This window comes from Lactuca serriola, chromosome 7, assembly GCF_051521515.1.
Source record: "Lactuca serriola cultivar US96UC23 chromosome 7, Lser_US96UC23_V15, whole genome shotgun sequence".
Classification (NCBI taxonomy): Eukaryota; Viridiplantae; Streptophyta; class Magnoliopsida; order Asterales; family Asteraceae; genus Lactuca; species Lactuca serriola.
The window spans coordinates 10,718,712-10,738,307 of NC_136414.1; the positions used below are offsets into that span (position 1 = coordinate 10,718,712).

Genomic DNA, 19,596 nt, shown 5'->3' on the forward strand with positions numbered 1-19,596 from the left:
CACCCTTGAGTAGTAAGAGTGTATAAACCTACTTGAACAACCAATTACCTTTTAGTAAATTATCATAGGGATAATTTGACGATATCAAACATTATTCCTATTACAAGGAATCACACAAGAGTCAGTTCATTCATGAGTCTATACCAGTACATTACCTGATACATGAGTACGCTTACCTATGCTTACATGATACATGAATACGCTTACATGAACACATTACATGAGTACCTTGACGTAGATACACTTACCTGTGTATATTAACATGAATACTTGTATCTCGAATTGCAAGGATGATTTATTAGTACCTTCTGTGTAAATCTTCCTGCATATCCCTAGTACCTCGGGATATCTAGACAGGACCCTATCCCTAGTACCTCGGGATATCTAGACGGGACTCTATCCCTAGTACCTCGGGATATATGGACGGGACTAACCATTCCGGAACCCATCTGTTAGCAACAGTGGGTGATGAACATCTACGGATGTCTAAGGTTATTACTTATATTAGGAGTCAATTACGGGACTAACCCTTCCTCCGCCCTGCTGCTGCTACAGAGGACAATTGGACAATCTTCGGATGTTCATTAGGTTATATATGTCGTGTTAGCCCTAGTACCTCGGGATAACATTTATATACGTCGTGTTAGCCCTAGTACCTCGGGATAACATTTACATACGTCGTGTTAGCCCTAGTACCTCGGGATAACACTTACTTTAGTATATTTTCCTATTTACTTTATTTTGTGATAGGTTATACGTTTCGCTTTACGCGATGGCGTGTTAGCCCTAGTACCTCGGGATAACACTTACATTAGTACTTTTTCCTATTTACTTTATTTTGTGATACTTTCACCTAAACAAAGAGTTACACTAAGTACTTTTAGTACTAGTCAATAGAAAGGAAAAACTATCATTTTACTTACAAAACATTCGGGTCTTGGTAGAAGACTACATTATCATAACAAAACATTCGGGTCTTGGTAGAAGAATACATTATCATAACAAAACATTCGGGTCTTGGTAGAAGACTACATTATCATAACAAAACATTCGGGTCTTGGTAGAAGACTACATTGTCATAAAAAAACATTCGGGTCTTGGTAAAAGACTACATTGTCATAACAAAGCATTCGGGTCTTGGTAGAAGACTACATCTAAAACTAATAGAAAATAAGGGATTTTCTAGGGTTTTTCATAATTACATCAACATTTTCATTTAAAGGTTTACATGACTTTTAAAACAGCTTTTAGTAAGCAAGACAATGAAACTTAAATACTTATGAATTCACCAGCTTTAAAGCTGATACTCGCTTTCAAAATAACTTGTATTCTCAGGTCATCAGTTAGACAGGTGTGATGGCCAGGTTTTTGAGAAGATGGAGCACAGACAAGACTCGCCTTATTTTGATTATTCATTTTATTGTTGTACATTATGAAAGAACACACATGTATTAAAACTTTAATTTTAATGCAATGGATGATGTTGTTGCTTGTTTACTACTTTACACTGTTATGATACTTCACATGACGTCCTCCACCCCGGAACGTTTCCGCCGTTCTTGGTTTTAGGGTGTGACAATAAGGGTACAACAGACTCCAAATACACTGCTTTAATGCACTAAAGAGTAGTCTAGGGCAAGCAGGGTCGAACCATAGAGACACGAGATAAAAGTCTATACCTCTTTACGCAAGGTACTTTGGTCATAAATGGGGATTTGTTTGCAAAAGTCAAATAATGAAAATAACAATCTACTTTAAAAACATGCACAAAATGAAATAGATTGGTAAACAAGTTGTAAAAGTGTTTCCAGTTCTAGTTCTCAATGTTGTTGTTCAACTTGATTATGACTTGATGTAATTCAAGATTGCTATTCTAAGTTGGTACTGAAAGATATTAACACACTCTAATACCTCTCGCTTGTCAAATTATCTAACTAAAACACGCTCTTTGACTAGACCTAGCTTTACTAATTCAACCTAAACATGCTCTTAGATTGTACTGAAAAACTGCATTAAGTTTTGTACAAGCTTCCCAACAATGTTCATTTCTTCCCATATGCCCGGAAGTGTGAAAACATGTAATATATGTTTTACAATAAGAAAACTTATTGCTTGTTACCAATTATTAACTGAATAGAACAATTAGGTGCCCTAAAAGTTAATTAACTGCACAAAAATTCAATTCATGAAAGTGGCCAATCAAATTTAAGGTTTCTAGTTTAAAAAAACATAATCACTAGAATAGAATCACAAATCAAACATCAAATCATATGCTTCAAGTCAAGCAATCAACATGTTTTTAAAAAGAACTAGAAACTAGGGTTTCTTAGCCATACATGGCTAAGAACAAATCAAACAAGAATAAAGATGAAATTAAAATGTTTAATGCTTACTAAAATGAAATCAAAAGTGTTTGCAATGATTAGGTCTTCTCAAAAGCTCCAAAAATTCTCTTAGAATCACCCAAGATCGCCTAAAACTGCTCCAGAAACCGTCTGCATTCAAATGACGTCTTCTCCTGTTTTAATTAAAGTTCACGTGACTTGCCATAAGGCCATGCGATTTTAGCATGGTCATGCCTTTTGCCCATGCATTTTTGGCATGGCCATTTATCTTGACCATGTGTTTTTGGCATGACCCATGCTTTTTGCTAAAAATCAAACAACTCTTCACCGTTGGCTCCATCTTCAGTCTAGGTTCACCACAAGTCAAGTTGCTCAAATATAAGATTATAAAGGACAAACACGACCCGTGTCAGTGTAACTTGAGCCGTGCTTCAAACATAGTCCTTTGCTATGATAATAATGCACAATAACTCGGGTTCCATCTTCTCTTCATGCTCCAAAGCTCCAAGCATCCAAACTCCATGCATCCATGCTCCATAATGCCTGCAAAATAAATAAAAAATGGTGAAGTACCAGGCATTCTTAATGAAATATTCAATTACTCAAATAATTAACTAAATGCTAGAATTATAAAGTAGAATGCTATGAAATGATAGAAATAACATGCAAAATAAGTCCATAAAATGCACCTATCAATTAGCGGCAACAGAAGACTATTAGCAGCGACACCCTGGAGGGAAAAGTCAGCACGTTTTTTCGTTCCTCTATGACCCTTGGATTGAAAACAAATCGGACAGATGGGGCTCTTTTGACGCGGATCGCTTTTATGTTGGCATTAGGGGCGACGCAGGGCATTAGTGGCGAAATATAACGCGTCAATTACATGTTGCCGCTAATGCCCTGCGTTACCGCTAAAAGCGTCGCCGCTGATGCCAACATTTCTTGTAGTGTGGGATGATGATCCACCAGTTGCAAAGCCTTGTTCAAACTTGAAGAAAAGTAGAGCACTCATGTAGGTTTCGGATTCATTATTGTTGTCGCACGGCGGGCATAAAGTGGAGTTGAGATCAATTCCATTTCTATTTCGATAAATACGGGTCGGAAAATTCGGAAGACGAGTATGTCACATTAAAATGTTGATTTTAGCTTGTACAAATTGTTTCCAACTTGTTTTGAAATGATTTTGCGTGAAAATAGTTTAAGCTCGTATAATTTTGTGTTGTTTGGGAATGCTATAAGTAATGAAAAACTTCTAATAATAGTACCTGAATGATATATGTATTGAAAAATTATTGACAAAAATACAAGGACAGTCAAAACGTTGTTTGTATGACTAGCTTGTTGCTAGTCCCTATATATATAGTGCTGTTGTGGTTTAAAAAGAGGCAAAATGAAAAACACTCTTAAGAAATATAAAAATAATTCAATCATTCTTGGGTCATAAATAACAAGAAAAACAATAATAATTTATTATGATAAAAACAAGGAAGAAACGATTGTGGGGTTTGATTAATCCAATTGCTATCCTATATAGTGGGTCTTTCTCTCTCATTCTCTTTTCTCTCACATTCTTATTTGTAGCTTCCTTCTCTCTTGTCTTTGAGAACGCACACACATAAACACAAGGAGGTCAGATCCCAAAGGTGGTTAATCTGTCCATCAATCAATCCATATACATTGTTCAGTCAATCTTATCAATCAATCAAATCAAACTGTGAGAGAGTATCAAACAGGAGAGAGAGAGTAGAAAGGGCAAAGGTGAGGAAAAACATGTCATCTTCAGCTGCTTTTTCACCGGACCACCACCACCACCACCTCTCTCCTCCCTCCGAACAGCTCTGCTATGTCCAATGCAACTTCTGTGATACTGTACTCGCGGTACAAAACATCATCATCATCGTTATCATCTGTATCACTGTATATATAGAGAGAGAGATATATATCTCTCCTGTTCAAGTCATCACAATCTTTGATTACTCTCGACTTTGTTATTTTCCAATTTCCTTGATGCATATATTCTTGAATCTCAGTAAATTATGACAAGAATACTCTCTGCTACGTTACCATATTAATCGATCTTTATGATGATCTTCAACTCAATTTTTCATGATTTTTATTACTTATGCTGAAAAAAATAATATTTTTATAACTTTTTGCTATTGTAGGTGAGCGTTCCTTGCAGCAGTTTGTTCACTACCGTTACTGTTCGATGTGGCCACTGCACTAATCTCTTGTCTGTCAACATGCGAGCTCTTCTCTTTCCTGCTTCCGCCGCAGCTGTTGCCGCCAACGCCGCAGCTAATCAACTCCATCTTGGCCATAATTTCTTCTCTCCTCAAAACCTTATGGTATAAATCAATGAACTTATAATTTTAGTGAAGACGATATTAACTTTATACGACTCCCAATAGATTTCAAAAGAGAGAAATCCCAGATTAGTTTTTCACCAGTAACTAAATCTTTCGTGTAAAAAATAGAACGTGTATTAAGTATTCCCACTTTGTTTATGTGTGTGTGTGTATAGCTTAATCGAGGTATGCAGTTAGCTAGCCATATATTGGACATCATTTCGAAATAAAATGTAATGAACATCTACCCCCCGATTTCTACCCAAGATGTTTTCTTGAAAAATGGAATCTAGGGTTAGGGTTTTGCATTTACTAATTCTTTTCTTTTTCTTGGTTTTTGGTTTCGATTCCCCCAAGTTCTCTACAGTTTTTTATTTTAACAATTTCCATTGTTGGGATCTGGGTTTACTTCCATTCTCCCCACTACTTCTTGGCATGTATGGTATAGAACATGGGTTTTCGAGAAAACCATATATGAGTTGCTTAAAAGTATAAACATTGATATTGTAAACACAATTCTCTACAATAATGTATATACATGTTCACTTAACATCTGAAAACATTTTCAGGATGAGATGAGAAACGCCCCATCCAATTTGTTCATCAACCATCCAAATCCAAATGAGCCGGTTACTCCTGTTCGAATTGATGAGCTTCCCAAACCTCCAGTGGCAAACAGACGTAAGAGATGTGTCCTTTTGATCTTTGATTTCTACGTTTTAATTCATCAACTTCATCACTTCAAATCTTTTAAGAAGATAAAACAGTAGATATTCATTAATTTAACTTGCATTACAATATATTATTTTCTAAACAAGAGTAGTTTTGAGAAAATACTTCAGTGTTCGTACTTCATAAAAGTTTATACTCAGTTAGGGTCTTTTTTTTAAGTTTGTCAATTGGGGTCTTAAATTATTATTTTTGGTAAGAAGAAAAACTCACTTTCTCTAGATTTTATTTCTTGCCTTTCCCTCTTCTTCTTTGTTATTTCTGAATATAATAGCTTTGTACAACCATAAAGGCAACTTTACTTCAGCAACTTTCCACTTACATTTCTGATCAGCAAGGAAACCCTAATATACTGGGTTAAAACAACAGTCATAGTTAATAAAAGGTTGACACATTCTCCACAGCACACTAACACAAACACAAGCAAATGATCTAGCTCAAAAAAGACCACTTATTAATTACTTTTTTCTTGTATTGTTTACAATATTTAGTGCCTTTTTATCTTCTTCCAGTTCAAAATGGTTAATTGACAAAATATCTGTCTTTTTTCTTTGTTTTTTCCGTTTGCATGTGTATCAAAATCAGAGAGTATATCTACCACATCATAAAAAATGGTTAGAATTCTATGATAGATAGAGATAATGATGATGTTATGATAGGAGAGAGAGAGAGAGAGAGAGAGAGAGAGAGAGAGAGAGAGAGAGAGAGAGAGTCTACAAAATAGTCAGCAGTGAAACGATTTTTATGTAATGTCTGTTTACTTGTCGCTATGTTTGTCTTCTATTTGCAGCTCCAGAGAAGCGCCAAAGAGTGCCTTCTGCTTACAACAGATTCATCAAGTAAGTAACTTTAACCTTTAACAAAAAATATATTTGTGATAAAATATTATTGTGCATAACAGTATACTGTATACCCTTGTACGAAAAATAGAGGAATATGTGGTACAGACTCCGACCAACATATTTTTATTAATATTATCTTGTTCCACAAAAAAGAGTTTGGAGGGACACATTTTTATTAGAAAAGGTAAAGAAAACAAAGATTTTAGCAAATGATATGATCTTCGATAGAAAAATATCTATATGTAGCAGCGACCTTAACGACATTGAATGTACATTTTTTTAGAATTTATAGATGAAGAAAAGTTGTTTGTAGGATGAAGAAATTTGAACATATTATAAACATTTCAAAATATAAAAAACAAAAACAAACGTCAAATCTGAAACTTCAAAGTACCATGATTTGAATTTTTTAGATGAAAATGTACCCTTTTAGACAGTGGAGTACAATTTATTGAATGAATTTTTTGTACTATATAAATAGTTACAAAAAGTTTTAGGTTCGATCAAAATGTACACTACCTCTGGAAAACATTGATTATTTAACGCTATAATTGATCAACTTTACTCTTTATATAGTAAATGAAAATTGCAGTAAATTATTTTAACAAAATAAAATCACCAACGAATTTAAATCCTATAAAAAAATATATCAAAGGAAAAAAAAGAAAAAAAAAACATATTTTTGGATTCACTAACTAAAATTAATTGAAGCAAAAAGTTCGTATATCGAACATCAACAATTAATTAATGTGGGTTTTAATTTTGTTATTATTTCAATTACTTTCTCCAAAACCATTATGATAATGTTTGTATTTATTCAAACACATTAAAGTGACTGTCTTTTGAAGTACACAACTTTTTCTTATGAAAATTTAAATAAAAGTTATTTGACTGCATATAGACCTGTAAAAAGCTTACTAAAAAAATAAAAAAGTTGTTAAAATTAAACGTGATAATTGCAGGGAAGAGATCCAACGTATCAAAGCAGGAAACCCTGATATCAGTCACAGAGAGGCCTTCAGTGCAGCTGCAAAGAATGTAATATTAATTAATCTTTATTTACTCCTGCCTAGGGTTTCGTTTAAACTAGGGTTTCCTTTTTTAATAATTTTTCAATTTATGTTTTTGTTTTTGAAGTGGGCCCATTTTCCTCACATCCACTTCGGACTTATGCCTGATCAACCCGTGAAGAAACCCAATGTGTGCCAACAGGTAATCCTCTTTTACCCTGGAATTTTCTATCTCACCATTTTCTCAAACATATCTATCTTGGTCCTACAGTAATCCTTTTTTTCTTATCCATCATGTGCTTATGTTTCTCTGTTCATCTTTATTAATGAGAAACTCTCAGGAAAGTGTAAACTTTTTTCTGCCATGGAGTTGCTAATTAAGCTTTTTGCTTTTATCGACATCATCTTTTTGTTTCACTGTGTGTATCTTTGTGTTTGATGTTATATATATGCAGGAAGGAGATGATCTGCTCATGAAAGATGGATTTCTGACCACTGCCAATGTGGGTGTTTCGCCTTACTGAGTGAATTAAAGCGCTAAGATCGGATTGATATAAATAGCTAGCTAGGGTTTCTAAGTTTCCACATGCACTTTGGCTTGTCTTTGCTTGAATGTCTAATTAAGACTTCAATAATTAGGTGTTCTTGTTTTTATGCTATCGTCTTGAAATGAAAGTCTCTTACGTTATGGTAATGATCAATAGGGGATTATATATAACTGGAAAAGTCTCATCAGTAAAGTCTAGTAGTCAATCACTCTCGAAGGCCATTTCATCTTGACTCGATCTAATTTGTATCATAATTGAGATTTCCTTGGTTTTGATCTTTTTTTTTTCTTATAGGATAAGCAAATAATCGGGAGCTATATATATATATGTGTTCTCTTTTAGGTGATTGAATTAATTAATAGAGAATGGAGAGGACATGTGCTACGATATCTTCTTATATCATTGAATACCTACAGTTTATGAGTACGGGGTCACTTGGATTTGCACCTTTCAAGTGATGTGTAACAATTGCTTGCATTTGATCAATCTCCACCGTTGAGTTGTAGAAACGACAGTGGTGTGGATCGAACTTGAGACCTACCACACCCTTCGCCACCATCATTGTTGTCCACTTCTGCTTTAATGTGTGAATAGTCTTTATGGTGCCTATAGCCACTACCAAATTAAGAGCCCTTCATCGATCCCTACCAATACCATGCCTTGACAAAATATCACTCCCTCCCTGACCCTGTTAGTAAAAAATTCCTATTCTAGAGGCTACATCTCTATCTTGCCAAACCTCTTTTATCAACACCGTTTAGCTGTCTTTTTTCTCTTTCCTTTAAAAAAGGCAATATATCTAAAATAGGTACTTTCATCGGGTACAAGAAAATAAAAAAGGAAGGGAGAGGTTGTTGAAATTTTAATTAATAATTAATTACTAATAAATAGGGTTAGTTAATGTATTTCACTAGTAAAACTTACTCAATTAGCTAGCCCACAAAATTCTAATATGGACCAATTAGCCACCAAACTCACACTACAACAATAATTAGGTCTAGATCAACCAATGGCGATTACATGTTGCAACATTGAACATTTAAAATTAGAAAGAATCAAATAGGAAAATATTATGACACCTAAGCAAATCGTTTTGAAATATTTTTTACTTTTCTATTGTTATTCTATAAAAATATATAAAACAAATGTTACCATTCAAAGCATAATAGCAACGAATCGTAGTGTAATATAATTCTTGTAAATTTAAATACAAAACTATTTAAAATTAAACAAAAATCATTCAAATTTTAATATTATAAAATAACTAAATATTGGTCAGAGGATTTCCCATCGTCGTCTTTCACCTTATGTGGTGGGCGACTCCTGCTAGTTAGCTAGCCATATACACATCACGGTCGAATGTAGATTGTTATGTCAGTATTAGTCGATGGAAGTGAATTAGGCGTGTTGTTCACTGTTGTATTATAGTACTATTTGTGTTGTTTTTTAAATAATTCCATCCAGTGATGTGACAATTTTGTAATATTTCTCTCATTGAAAATTCTAAATTAGCATGTGGTGAGTTTGGCAAATTTATGACAGAACTAATAACAAAGCTTAGCTTTTATCTCACTCCTCGGCAATGGCCACGAGATTCAATTTTACATCATTTTGATTTTTAAGCATTTCATCCACATACACTTAAAGATAATGGTCCTACATGTCGTCGTTAGAGTGGCAATCCCAACCCGAATCCGCCAAACCAATCCAAAACCCAGCCCAACAAATATATAATAGGTTGGGTTAAGATTTTGAACATATTTAGTTATACAAGTCAATCCATTTAACTCGTTTAATTAAATGAGTTGGATTAGGGTTGAAATTTCTAACCCTTTTACCACTCGCCAACCCATTTAATATTTTAAAATATTTTTAATTTACATTTATTTAGCATTATTATTTAATTGATCATTATATTTTTATTATTTTTTATTTATCAAAAACTATGGGTCAGTAACCATTATTAGAATTTGAGTTGGTAAAAATAATACGCAAATTGCGTGGAATTTATAAATTAAACATTTATAATGTTTTAAGTTTTATGGTTGTAAACACTTATTTGTGTTTGTGTTATGAACCTATAAAGTTATTGTTGTATAATTTTTAAAGTTAAAAAATTATTATAGCTTTTAAATTGTATGTATTTTTATTTGATTTTTAAGGGGCTTTTTTTGTGAAAATTCAAACAGGTCAATCCGAGTTTAACTTGTTTACTAAATAAGTTGGGTTGAAAAAACAATAAACATGTCAATCTAATTTCAACCCATTTATTAAAAATGTTGGGTTGGGTTAAGAATTTTCAACTCGTTTACTTAAACAAGTTGGATTGCCCATAGAGATTTTCACTTCATTTAAATAAGTAGTTCAACATGTTAATGATCCAACCTAACCTATTGGCACCCTTAGTGGTCATTATGCATCAAACAACTATGAATGCACTAATTCATCCAAACACAAATTATTGGTTGCATAATCAAATATGGAGATTCGTTAACAAATTCTTAGAAATATGATAGGGAGTGTGAAGTTTGTTGTTGTTTTTGCTCTCATTTGGGTCATTTGGTGCTATAGGAATAATCGTATCTTCAATAACAACAAGGTTAAGCATGCTAAAATTTTAGCAATGAAGTGCAATTTTATAATGTGAGAATTTCGTATATACCCTTTTTAAGCTTTAAAATATCGTATTTGTCCGGTCTAAAATTTAAATATCGTATTTACCCTTCTTAACTTTTAAAATATCATATTTACCAAAATTATTTTTTTGACTATTTTTTATAATCTTTTAATCAAATTTTTTTATCATATAATCCTTTTAATTTAACAAAAAAAAATGAATTTACCAAATTGCCCTTCAAAATTAAACCCCTTTTGCATAACCTAGATTGAGTGTATTGCCCCAAATATCCTTACCCTAAGGAGATCGACGCTTCCGATATACCAAAGTGCATCACTCCGTTTTCGTCAACATTCATCTTCTTCTGTACGCCTCAAGACATGCATCGACATAATCAGGTTGCGTTTAATACATTGGTTCAGGTAGTTCCTTTGATTATAATTTTTGTGGGTTTCAGTTAGGAGGTCTTTTCCATTTTTCTAGATTAGTGGTGGTGGTGGTGGTAAGGGTTTCGACATTAAATATTAGGGTGGTGGGCGTGATGCAGGGAAAGGTGGGCATGGTGGAGGGAGGAAAATTTAAATTCTAGTTATAACTTTGTGTCCTCTATTTGTTCCATGTCCAACTCTTATCAGAAAATTAATTAATGGTCTTTCATTCTGTAGGTTATTGTATATATGGAACATACATATAGAAAGATGATGATGTATAGCAATGGATGCATTTATTGGAAAAAAATTTAGATTCTAGTCATAACTTTGTGTCTTCTACATATGCTCAAACAAATGATTATGAAGAAGAGAAGCAACTTTTTTCATAGTTCTTTATCTTCTACGATCCATATTTCATTATGCCCTTATCTGATCCGGCTTCAATTTTCATCTTCCCTAGAATAGCTTCTTTTCACTACAAAAAAAAAAATGTCAATTAGTGACCAAAACAAAATGGTCACTAACAATAGAATGAATCGTCACTAAATGATTTAGTGACCAAAATTCCGGTCGTCACTTTTCGTCACTATAGGTCCGTCACAAAACCGATTTAGTGACCAAATATAAATATGGTCACTAAACAGTGACTAAAATATACTCGTCACTAAATTTGTGACGACCCACTTCGTCACTAAATTTTGTCACTAATCAATGAAAGTCGTCACTATTCTATCTACTTATTAGTGACCAATAAAAGTCGTCATTGATTTATCCAGTTAGTGACCATAGAAAGTGGTCACTGGTTTATCTAATTAGTGACTATAACAGGTCGTCATTGATTTTATCATTAGACACAAAAAGGGGTCAATAATTAAAAAATTATTGAAATATCAAATGTCATTTTTAATATGAAATATAACAATATCCAATTAGACAAAAGAAAAATCAATCCTATAAATTTTTACACTACAACAACAATAATATGAAAATTATATGTCATTTTTAAAAAAACAAAATCCATATATTTTATCCAATATTTCAAAAAACAAACATATAAGATCAATGTGGATTAAAATTAAATTCAATTGCTTCCAAGGGTAAACTTGTGTTCAACCAACCACACACACAGAGGTGAAAGTTGAAAGGGATGAGGTTCTTCTTTGAACGATGATTCTCAAAAGGTAAACATCTCTCTTTTTCTCCTCTCTCTGTTGCACACATTCTTCATCTAGTCAGTATCACTACCAAAATAAAAATAAAAAATAAAAAGAAATGTGTGTGTGTGAGGGTACCTTGATTAAAGCTTCTAGTAAGGTTTTGGCTTGATCAAGATTGTGTCTCACCCGATTGACAAATAAAATGTAAGATTAAGAAGTAGGATGACAACATATATGGGTGAAAAAGCTGACCTGGCGAAGCTTTTCAAATGATTGGACATTGTTTTCTCTTCTTTGCATCTGAAAATACATAAACATCTTTTAATACCTTTAGATTATGTAAAAATATGAAGAATTGACAGACCTACCCTTCTTGTATGAAGTCTGTGAGCTTTCTCTCTTGGTCTAAATACATTGTATGGGTTGGTGTCATTAACTGGAGGAGGTGGTTGTAATAACAACAAAAAGAAAAAAAATGTTTTTACCATTCAGGGGCAAAATGGTCATTTGAAAGAGGAAACTAACCTGCATGCGGCGTAGAACGGGTTTAAGCCATCTTTCACGCTGATAAAAAAAGAACAAATTTGTAAGCAAAAATTAAAAAGCATAAAACCAAGAGTACTCATTGTTAAAAAATGAGATACCTTTTCTTTCCAGTAACTGTAAAATTGACTGGAATACCCCATATTGTATGGAAAGAGCTTGAAGGGCCTACCAAATAGGTAAAATTCAAGATATAAATGCAAATTGAAAAAAATCCTAAGAGTTATATAGATTGAGATAATATCATAATAATACTAAAAATGAAGAATACCTCAACTGCAACATCAAATGTCAAAAGTATAGGTATAGGTGAGCCAAGTGTAAGAGTTATAACTCCTGCTCTTTCACGAGCCTTATGATCCAACACCTCTAACTTAAATATAATAGTCTCAAATCTGCCAAAAAAAAGGAAAAGAAAAGAAATTTGAAGTTAAACTATGTGTAAGAGAAGAAGAAGCATAAAAGGACTTGTACTTTTCAGTTGGAAGGATCAATCTTTCTTTGTTGAAATCTTGAAGCCAATCTTCAAGTTCAACTCCATTTGCACGTAGGTAAGATGTTGGTTGAGTGAATGTGGGAAAATAATCTCTTTCATATGTATCTATGGAGAGACCTGAACCAAATTTTTACACAGAAAGGTGTAAGTTGTAGGACATATAGAAGAAAGGTATTGATGACCCCACACAAACTTAAATTATTCCATATTTTCACATTCTCTAACTTGCACCGTGCACACCTACATTACATACATGAACAAGCATATCATATTTCATCACAAGTTTCATATTCTCTTACTTATTGCATATGCCACATAGTATACTACCTGTAGCCATATTATACTATAGACTCATGATTTTTGTCAATATGAGATCCCATGACATTTTCAGCCACGACTATCAAACTCCCATCAAGCTGAGATCAAAAGAGCAAGTTTACTAAAAAGAAAAAAAATGGTTATGAGTTGTATGTCTGAATAGGGTATAGGTAAACATGTTTGACCTCAATGTTTCTCCATAAGAATTCGAAAGCCTCAATTGGTAATTCAGAACCATTAGAAATTGAACCACCATGAAACTAGAAAAGTTAAAAAGAAAAAAGAATATTAGAAATAATAAAAGGCAACCAACCCTAATTCTTTCACCAAAGCTTACCTTTTGGCTAGTGACTTCCCAGAGAGGACCTAGAGCAGGATGAAGAAGGATGTGATATGGTGGTCCAGAATTAGCATATTTATCATTACTTTCAATCTGCACAACAAAAGTTATTTGGTCAACATTCTCCACACTCTGGAAACCACATAAGTTTCTCTATGTGTGAATGTTAATGTAAAGCAAAAATGATACCTCAGGGAGCTTGATATCACAGCATGAAAGAAGATCATATGCATTTCTTATTATGTCAAGTAGTGCACCATCTGGAGTCCGCAAACACATAGTTTAAACTAGATAATCACAAGAATCTGATGTCTTATAATAACAGAATTCTCATTCATATTCTTTGTAAATGACAACAGAGAATGAACCTGATGCAAGGACATGTCAGCAAACTTTCTTTTCTTCTTGGCAGATGAGATGTGACCTTCCTTCGATGATTATAGACTATGGAGGTATCTAGATTTTCAGCAATTAAGTTACATGAATATCATTGTTATTGAATACAAGAGGCTTGCAAAAAAGGATTAAAATTCGTGATGAGAAACTCATAATGCAAGTATGCAAGTACAACTACTAATTACAAAACAAATTGCATTATACCTTCTACACCTTTAAAGCATCGAGAGGGAAAACCATTGTTAAGATTATCAATTGAACAATTGATTTGCAGGAAAGTGTAAAAACTGTTATCGTTGTAATATTAGTATATATGACTTTTGTTCGTTTTGCAATGATGGGGCCGATTGATTAGCAATTGAACAATTGATTTGCAGGAAAGTGATGTATGTGATAAGAGAGCAATAGATTCAGCTACATTGATGGTTAGAGCGAAGAAAAGAGTATGCAGTACCTGTTTGAATTCGAGTGGAGAACAGAGGTGCGTCAATGGGAGGGTGTGGAGCAACGATGGACCGACGACGATGGACCGGCGACGATGGTCCGACGACAATGGGCCGGCGCGATGGTGTTGAACTGGAGATTGTTGGTGTATCGGTTTAGGGCAAAAGAGATGTGTTGATTGTTGAGTCGATTTAGGGCAAAGTACTCTTTATCAAAGAAGTCAAAATTAATCAACCTTATTTATAACAATAAACCAATTAATCGTGTTCACAAAAAATTATTTGGATAATTAATTTGGTAAAAATTAGTCGAGTCTCCTTATTTAGTCAAAATACAAATACAACCCATGACATTTTTTTCTAACGTGTTTCTTTTTTTTTTCCAAATATTATTATAGTAAATATGTTTGATAAGTACCGATCAATATAATGATTCTTTGCAAAATTATGTGTAAAAAGAAAACAAAGTTGTTGACATTTTTCAAAAATAAAAAATCTTAATTAAAAAAAATTTCGTTTTTATTAATTGAAAATTATAATATATATATTCAGTGACCACTATTTTATGGTCACTAATTTCTTTTTACTTGTAATTCATCAGTGACCACTATTAAGTACTCACTAATTGGTTTTCTTCACTTTAGTTTTCAATAACAAAAGAGTGGGCATGGGTTTCGAATAAGTAGTTTAGTGATGAATCTAGTTGCGTGAAAATAAACTTCTTGTTCATCCAAACCGGCACTTCGTGTTTGTTGTGGTAAGATCAAAAATAGATAAACTTTTTTTTCCGTTGTCTTCGTTCATGGGTTGGAATTCTTGGTATTGATGGGAATAAAAAAGAACCAAGTTTTGTGATGAATCTAGTTACATGAACGACTAGTGTTTTAACTTTTTTTTTCGTTGTCTTCATTCATGGGTTGGGATTCTTGGTATTGATGGGAATAAAAAAGAACCAAGTTTGGTGATGAATCTAGTTGCATGAACGACTAGTGTTTTGAATGTGAAGAATGGAGTTGTCGAACATAAAGATGAAGGTTAGTCGGATTGTTAGATCGTTAGGAGACATGTATAGAAGATTTGCAATGTTCTTGTTTTTCTTAGAATTTTCTAATTCTCATGAGAATGTTATCGTTACACTTGAAATTTATATTCATTTTCATAAGAATTTTATAATTGTACGTGTGTCTATGTTTTATTCTCAAGAAAATTTTAGTTTTATACCTGTATTTCATTCTTATAACAATGATAGATTTGGAATTGTCATTTTATTTTCATTCTAACCATATTGTCCATATTTAATCACCTACTTTTAAGGATTAGGACATCCCCTTCAGCCTCCACGCATGCATGTTTCAGAGTTTATTTTCTTGATTTTGAGCCTAGTCTTTGGATTTTGGTAAAGCTTGAGGAAGGAGGAAGTTCACTTTGGTGCAAGGAAGCAAGAAGTTGGTTTGGATCCATCATTTTCTTCGTATTTTTGAGCTATTTGAGGTATAAAGTTCATACCTTGGCATTTGTTCTTCTAGATTCAAGTTTGGGGTCATTTTGGGTGGTTTTTGTCCCAACCATGGATGCTATTGGAGTTTGAGGAACTTCAGAGCTTGTTATTGTCCTCTTGAGGTCTCTGAGCTTCTGGTAATTCAGAAAAGAGTCATGGTTGGAGTTACTTTGTGTCCATGTTTAAGATTTAGCCTCATTAAGGACTTATTGGATTTAGAAGTGTAGATCTTGTGTAACACTCCAATTCAAGTATTTACCTCTATTCCCTTTAAATGAAATTTCATTGCATAATTGGTCCCTTTCGTACATTGGGCGTACTTATAAGTACGCTTAGCGTACTGAGGAGGAATGATCACGGAGGAGAACGACATACGCAGGGCGTACGTGGCAGGTGGCCAAAACCCTAATTTTCGGACTTGTGACCTATTTAAGCAACTTTTCACTATTTGGACCAAACCTTAATCAGCGTCCATAGCCTCATTTCGTCTCTTAACCCCAAATTTTCATGAGAGTGTGATTCTTGAGCTTAAGGATTGTTTTTGGTGGCCATTTTAGAGAGCATTCAAGAAGGAGAAGGTGGTGAGCAAGTCTTGGGTGTCATTAAGCTTCTAGATCCTACATCTAGTTTATCTTGAGGAACTTCTGGAGGTATAAAGTCTTAAACTTGTTATCAATTTTGTTAGTTTGAGCTAGGGTTTTGTTATGCAGTCCCTTTTTGGTTCTTGGACCCTCTCTTGTGAGTTGAGCAACTCAAGAGGCTAGAATGGTTAGATCTAAGCTCTTTGAGCATGATAGATGCATAAAGGTGCCATTTTGCAGATTGTTTTGATTCCATGCATGAGATTGAAGTCTTAATGGGAATAATAGAGTTTTAGGGACCCTTATGGCATGCAAGGGCATAAAGTTGCCAACTTTATTCCCTAGGAGATCTTAATGGACTCAGATCTGAAGTTTAACATTGAAATCCCAAGTATTAAGCACTTAATGGTCATTGGTGCATGATCAGCTTGTATGTTAGGCGTAATAGTATGTACATTGCGCGTACAGCCAAAGGGCTCAGTACGCGAAGCGTATTGGAGTGGTACGTTGGGCGTACGCACCTCATAAGGGTTTGGGCTTCGTGTGGGCTTATGAGCTTATTGGGCCTGGTCTCATTTAGGGTAGTGGACTGTTATTATGTTCCAGGCCATATTTGTACTGGTTAGGCTTGTTGGGCCATGTGGCCCATTAACAGCTTTTATCTTGTATCCTAGGCCCATTAGTAAAGAGAAGACTTTTGGGTCATCATGGAAGGGCTTAGGCTTAAGTGTTTGGACTTTTTGTCTAGGTTAAATTATAATCTTAGTTTAGGGTTATTTGTATTATTATTCTGTGTGAGATTCAGACTATTAAGTGATCAACTATTGTGTTCAGCAGATTGAGGTGAGTCTTTTCATTACACCTGTGGGTCGAAGGCACTAAGGCTACCCATTATTTGTTATAATATTATAGTAATTGATTATGCTATGATTTGCATTGACTTATGTGTTGACTTATGTGAAGCCCATGGCACTTGGCAAGACCTTAGGGGGAGCCCATGGCACTGGGATACAAGACCATGGGGGTAGCCCACGACATTCCAAATGAAGACCATAGAGGGAGTCCATGGCAAACTTATGTTTAGGTGTGCATGACAATATATGGTTATGTGTTTATGTGTTTTTGGGAAACTCACTAAGCGTGTGCTTACAGTTTGTTGGATGTTTCAAGTACTTCGGGATCTAAGGGTAAGGGCCCTATCATGATGGCGCAGCATGCACTCTCCAGTATTTTTTCCCCACTAGTTGTTATGGGCACTCTGATCTTTTTGAATAATATGATTATGTATTGGAATCCTGATAACAAATGTGATTGGAATTTCTAAATATTAAATGGGAATTTTTAATTATTAAATGAAAATTTTTACATTAATTTTGGGCTGTTACAAGTTGGTATCAGAGCCTTGGTTGGAGAGATCCGGGCACACTCTTGGGTGTGTCAAAACTCAAACTAAGGAAATGGTAAACCCTTTTTCAAAAAGAAACCAACAGTTATAAATTTTCTTGAAAATGGTTTTATAAGTAAAAAGGGAGAGTACAATGTGCGTAATCGGCCGAGCTCAAGTAAGTGTTTCCAATGTAATAGCCATGCTATAGTTATATTTGGAAATTGATGTTGAATTGATTATTTTCTATATGCATGTCTTCCAAGTTGTATATGTTTAGGATTGTATAGCCATAGAATGATGAATTCTAACTTTTTCATATTCCTTGTTTGGTTGTGGCTTAGGGTAGAAGCTTATTTGACACTCTATGTGATTTTATCTAATGTATAACTTGCATGCATAGGGCAACCTGTTATGATTGGTTTGAGTTTCTGGTTCAGTAGGGATTAGGAAATCCTAGAATAGTCTAGGATATGAGTTGGTGTTGTGCTTTGTGGGTCATGATGTGTGGTCGGGTGAATTAGGGGTATCAGGTATGGCCTTGGGGAAGGTACACGTAGCTGTGGAAAGTAGTATTGACCCCGTACTACTGAAAGCATAGGACCTGTACCCAAAACAATGTCAGACCTGGAAGCTCTAAGGAGTCCAGTGAGGACGAATCCCTTTTGAATTCCTTATTTTTTATCATGTGGTATTTTGAAGTTGAGGATGGTGATGATCATGCGAGACTCGGGTTCAGGTTCAGGATCATGATCAAGTTCAGGCTCTGGTGCAAAGCCCATTGATGAAAGGTTGCACGATCTTATCGCGGTCGAGGTTACTCGTGGCATCCATGACGCTACGCCGATGATATTTGGTACCGTCAAGGAGTACATCATGTAGATCATGGAGGAGCGGCTCAGGTCTTTCCGAGTCGAGATTGTTGCAGGCCAGATTAGGTCCTGAGCTCCCTTGTTCAGGGAGTTTAAGGCGTGTGGTGGGCTTGAGTTCTTTGGGGTCAGGTATCCCATCACTATTTGACGTTGGGTGGCAAACATGGAGAATGCCCAGCGCACGAGCTTTTGCCCCGAGGCGGCAAAGGTGGGGTTCGCATCTTGTATGTTAAGGGATCGAGCACGAGACTGGTGGGAGGAGGTTACCCGCGAGGTGGGATCAGCGGGTGTGGCTGAGATGAATTGGGAGGAGTTTTTGAGGAGGTTTGATAACGATTTTGCACCGTCCATCGAGGTGTAGTGGTTTGTGAGAGAGTTTCAGGATCTACAACAGACTATAAAGACTATGGCGGAGATCACTGCCAAGTTTTGGGAGAGAGCACTTTTGGTTCCGCAATACATTGTGGATGAGGGGATGAAGAAGACGAGGTATCATTCCATGCTGAGGGATGATATCCGGGAGTTTGTAAGCTTTTCGGGGTGCAAAACCCTTAATGATATGGTGGAGAAGGCCCGGGGACGGGAAATTGAGTTGGAGCTCTGGACAAAGCGGGAGTTGGAGCAGATTTAGGCAGCAGTGGTTTAGGCCAACAGGCCTGAGACCTCCGATCCTCCCAGCAGGGTTGTGGCCGATGTAA

General features: G+C 34.9%; 2 protein-coding genes and 1 long non-coding RNA gene across 4 annotated transcripts; 1 reads left to right on the top strand and 2 right to left on the bottom strand.

Moving 5' to 3' along the window:
* The first annotated feature begins 3,899 nt into the window (after positions 1-3,899).
* Positions 3,900-7,962, top strand: AFO (Plant-specific transcription factor YABBY family protein). 2 transcript variants are annotated; one of them, XM_079008773.1, is made up of 7 exons: positions 3,900-3,988; positions 4,511-4,693; positions 5,263-5,374; positions 6,213-6,261; positions 7,227-7,302; positions 7,402-7,476; positions 7,730-7,962. In XM_079008773.1, exons 2-7 carry the CDS (start codon positions 4,589-4,591, stop codon positions 7,796-7,798), a joined length of 486 nt encoding a protein of 161 aa, XP_078864899.1. In that variant the 5' UTR covers positions 3,900-3,988; positions 4,511-4,588; the 3' UTR covers positions 7,799-7,962. The 2 variants fall into 2 exon arrangements, with proteins under 2 accessions (XP_078864899.1, XP_078864900.1); XM_079008774.1 differs by having other exon boundaries at positions 3,929-4,223.
* Positions 7,963-11,876: 3,914 nt separating this feature from the next.
* On the bottom strand, positions 11,877-12,965 carry LOC145063431 (uncharacterized). Its single transcript, XR_013687948.1, has 5 exons — positions 12,842-12,965; positions 12,672-12,738; positions 12,396-12,591; positions 12,163-12,327; positions 11,877-12,078 (listed from the first exon to the last, which is right to left on the bottom strand). It is a non-coding gene; the product is annotated as an uncharacterized LOC145063431 (long non-coding RNA).
* An 85-nt stretch (positions 12,966-13,050) lies between these two features.
* On the bottom strand, positions 13,051-14,023 carry LOC145063595 (UTP--glucose-1-phosphate uridylyltransferase 3, chloroplastic-like). The gene is made up of 4 exons (XM_079011189.1): positions 13,914-14,023; positions 13,722-13,817; positions 13,570-13,644; positions 13,051-13,482 (listed from the first exon to the last, which is right to left on the bottom strand). Exons 1-4 carry the CDS (start codon positions 14,001-14,003, stop codon positions 13,405-13,407), a joined length of 339 nt encoding a protein of 112 aa, XP_078867315.1. The 5' UTR covers positions 14,004-14,023; the 3' UTR covers positions 13,051-13,404.
* Between the last annotated feature and the right edge of the window lie 5,573 nt (positions 14,024-19,596).

Excerpts from the sequence above, each read along its gene's own strand:
- AFO (XM_079008774.1), top strand. The coding sequence starts at position 4,116 with ATGTCATCTTCAGCTGCTTTTTCACCGGACCACCACCACCACCACCTC. Across the intron at positions 4,694-5,262 it reads TCTCTCCTCAAAACCTTATG|GATGAGATGAGAAACGCCCC; the intron begins GTATAAATCAAT and ends AAACATTTTCAG. Across the intron at positions 7,303-7,401 it reads TCAGTGCAGCTGCAAAGAAT|TGGGCCCATTTTCCTCACAT; the intron begins GTAATATTAATT and ends TTGTTTTTGAAG.
- LOC145063595 (XM_079011189.1), bottom strand. The coding sequence starts at position 14,003 with ATGTGTTTGCGGACTCCAGATGGTGCACTACTTGACATAATAAGAAAT. Across the intron at positions 13,645-13,721 it reads GGGAAGTCACTAGCCAAAAG|TTTCATGGTGGTTCAATTTC; the intron begins GTAAGCTTTGGT and ends TAACTTTTCTAG. Across the intron at positions 13,483-13,569 it reads TCTTATGGAGAAACATTGAG|CTTGATGGGAGTTTGATAGT; the intron begins GTCAAACATGTT and ends TTTTGATCTCAG.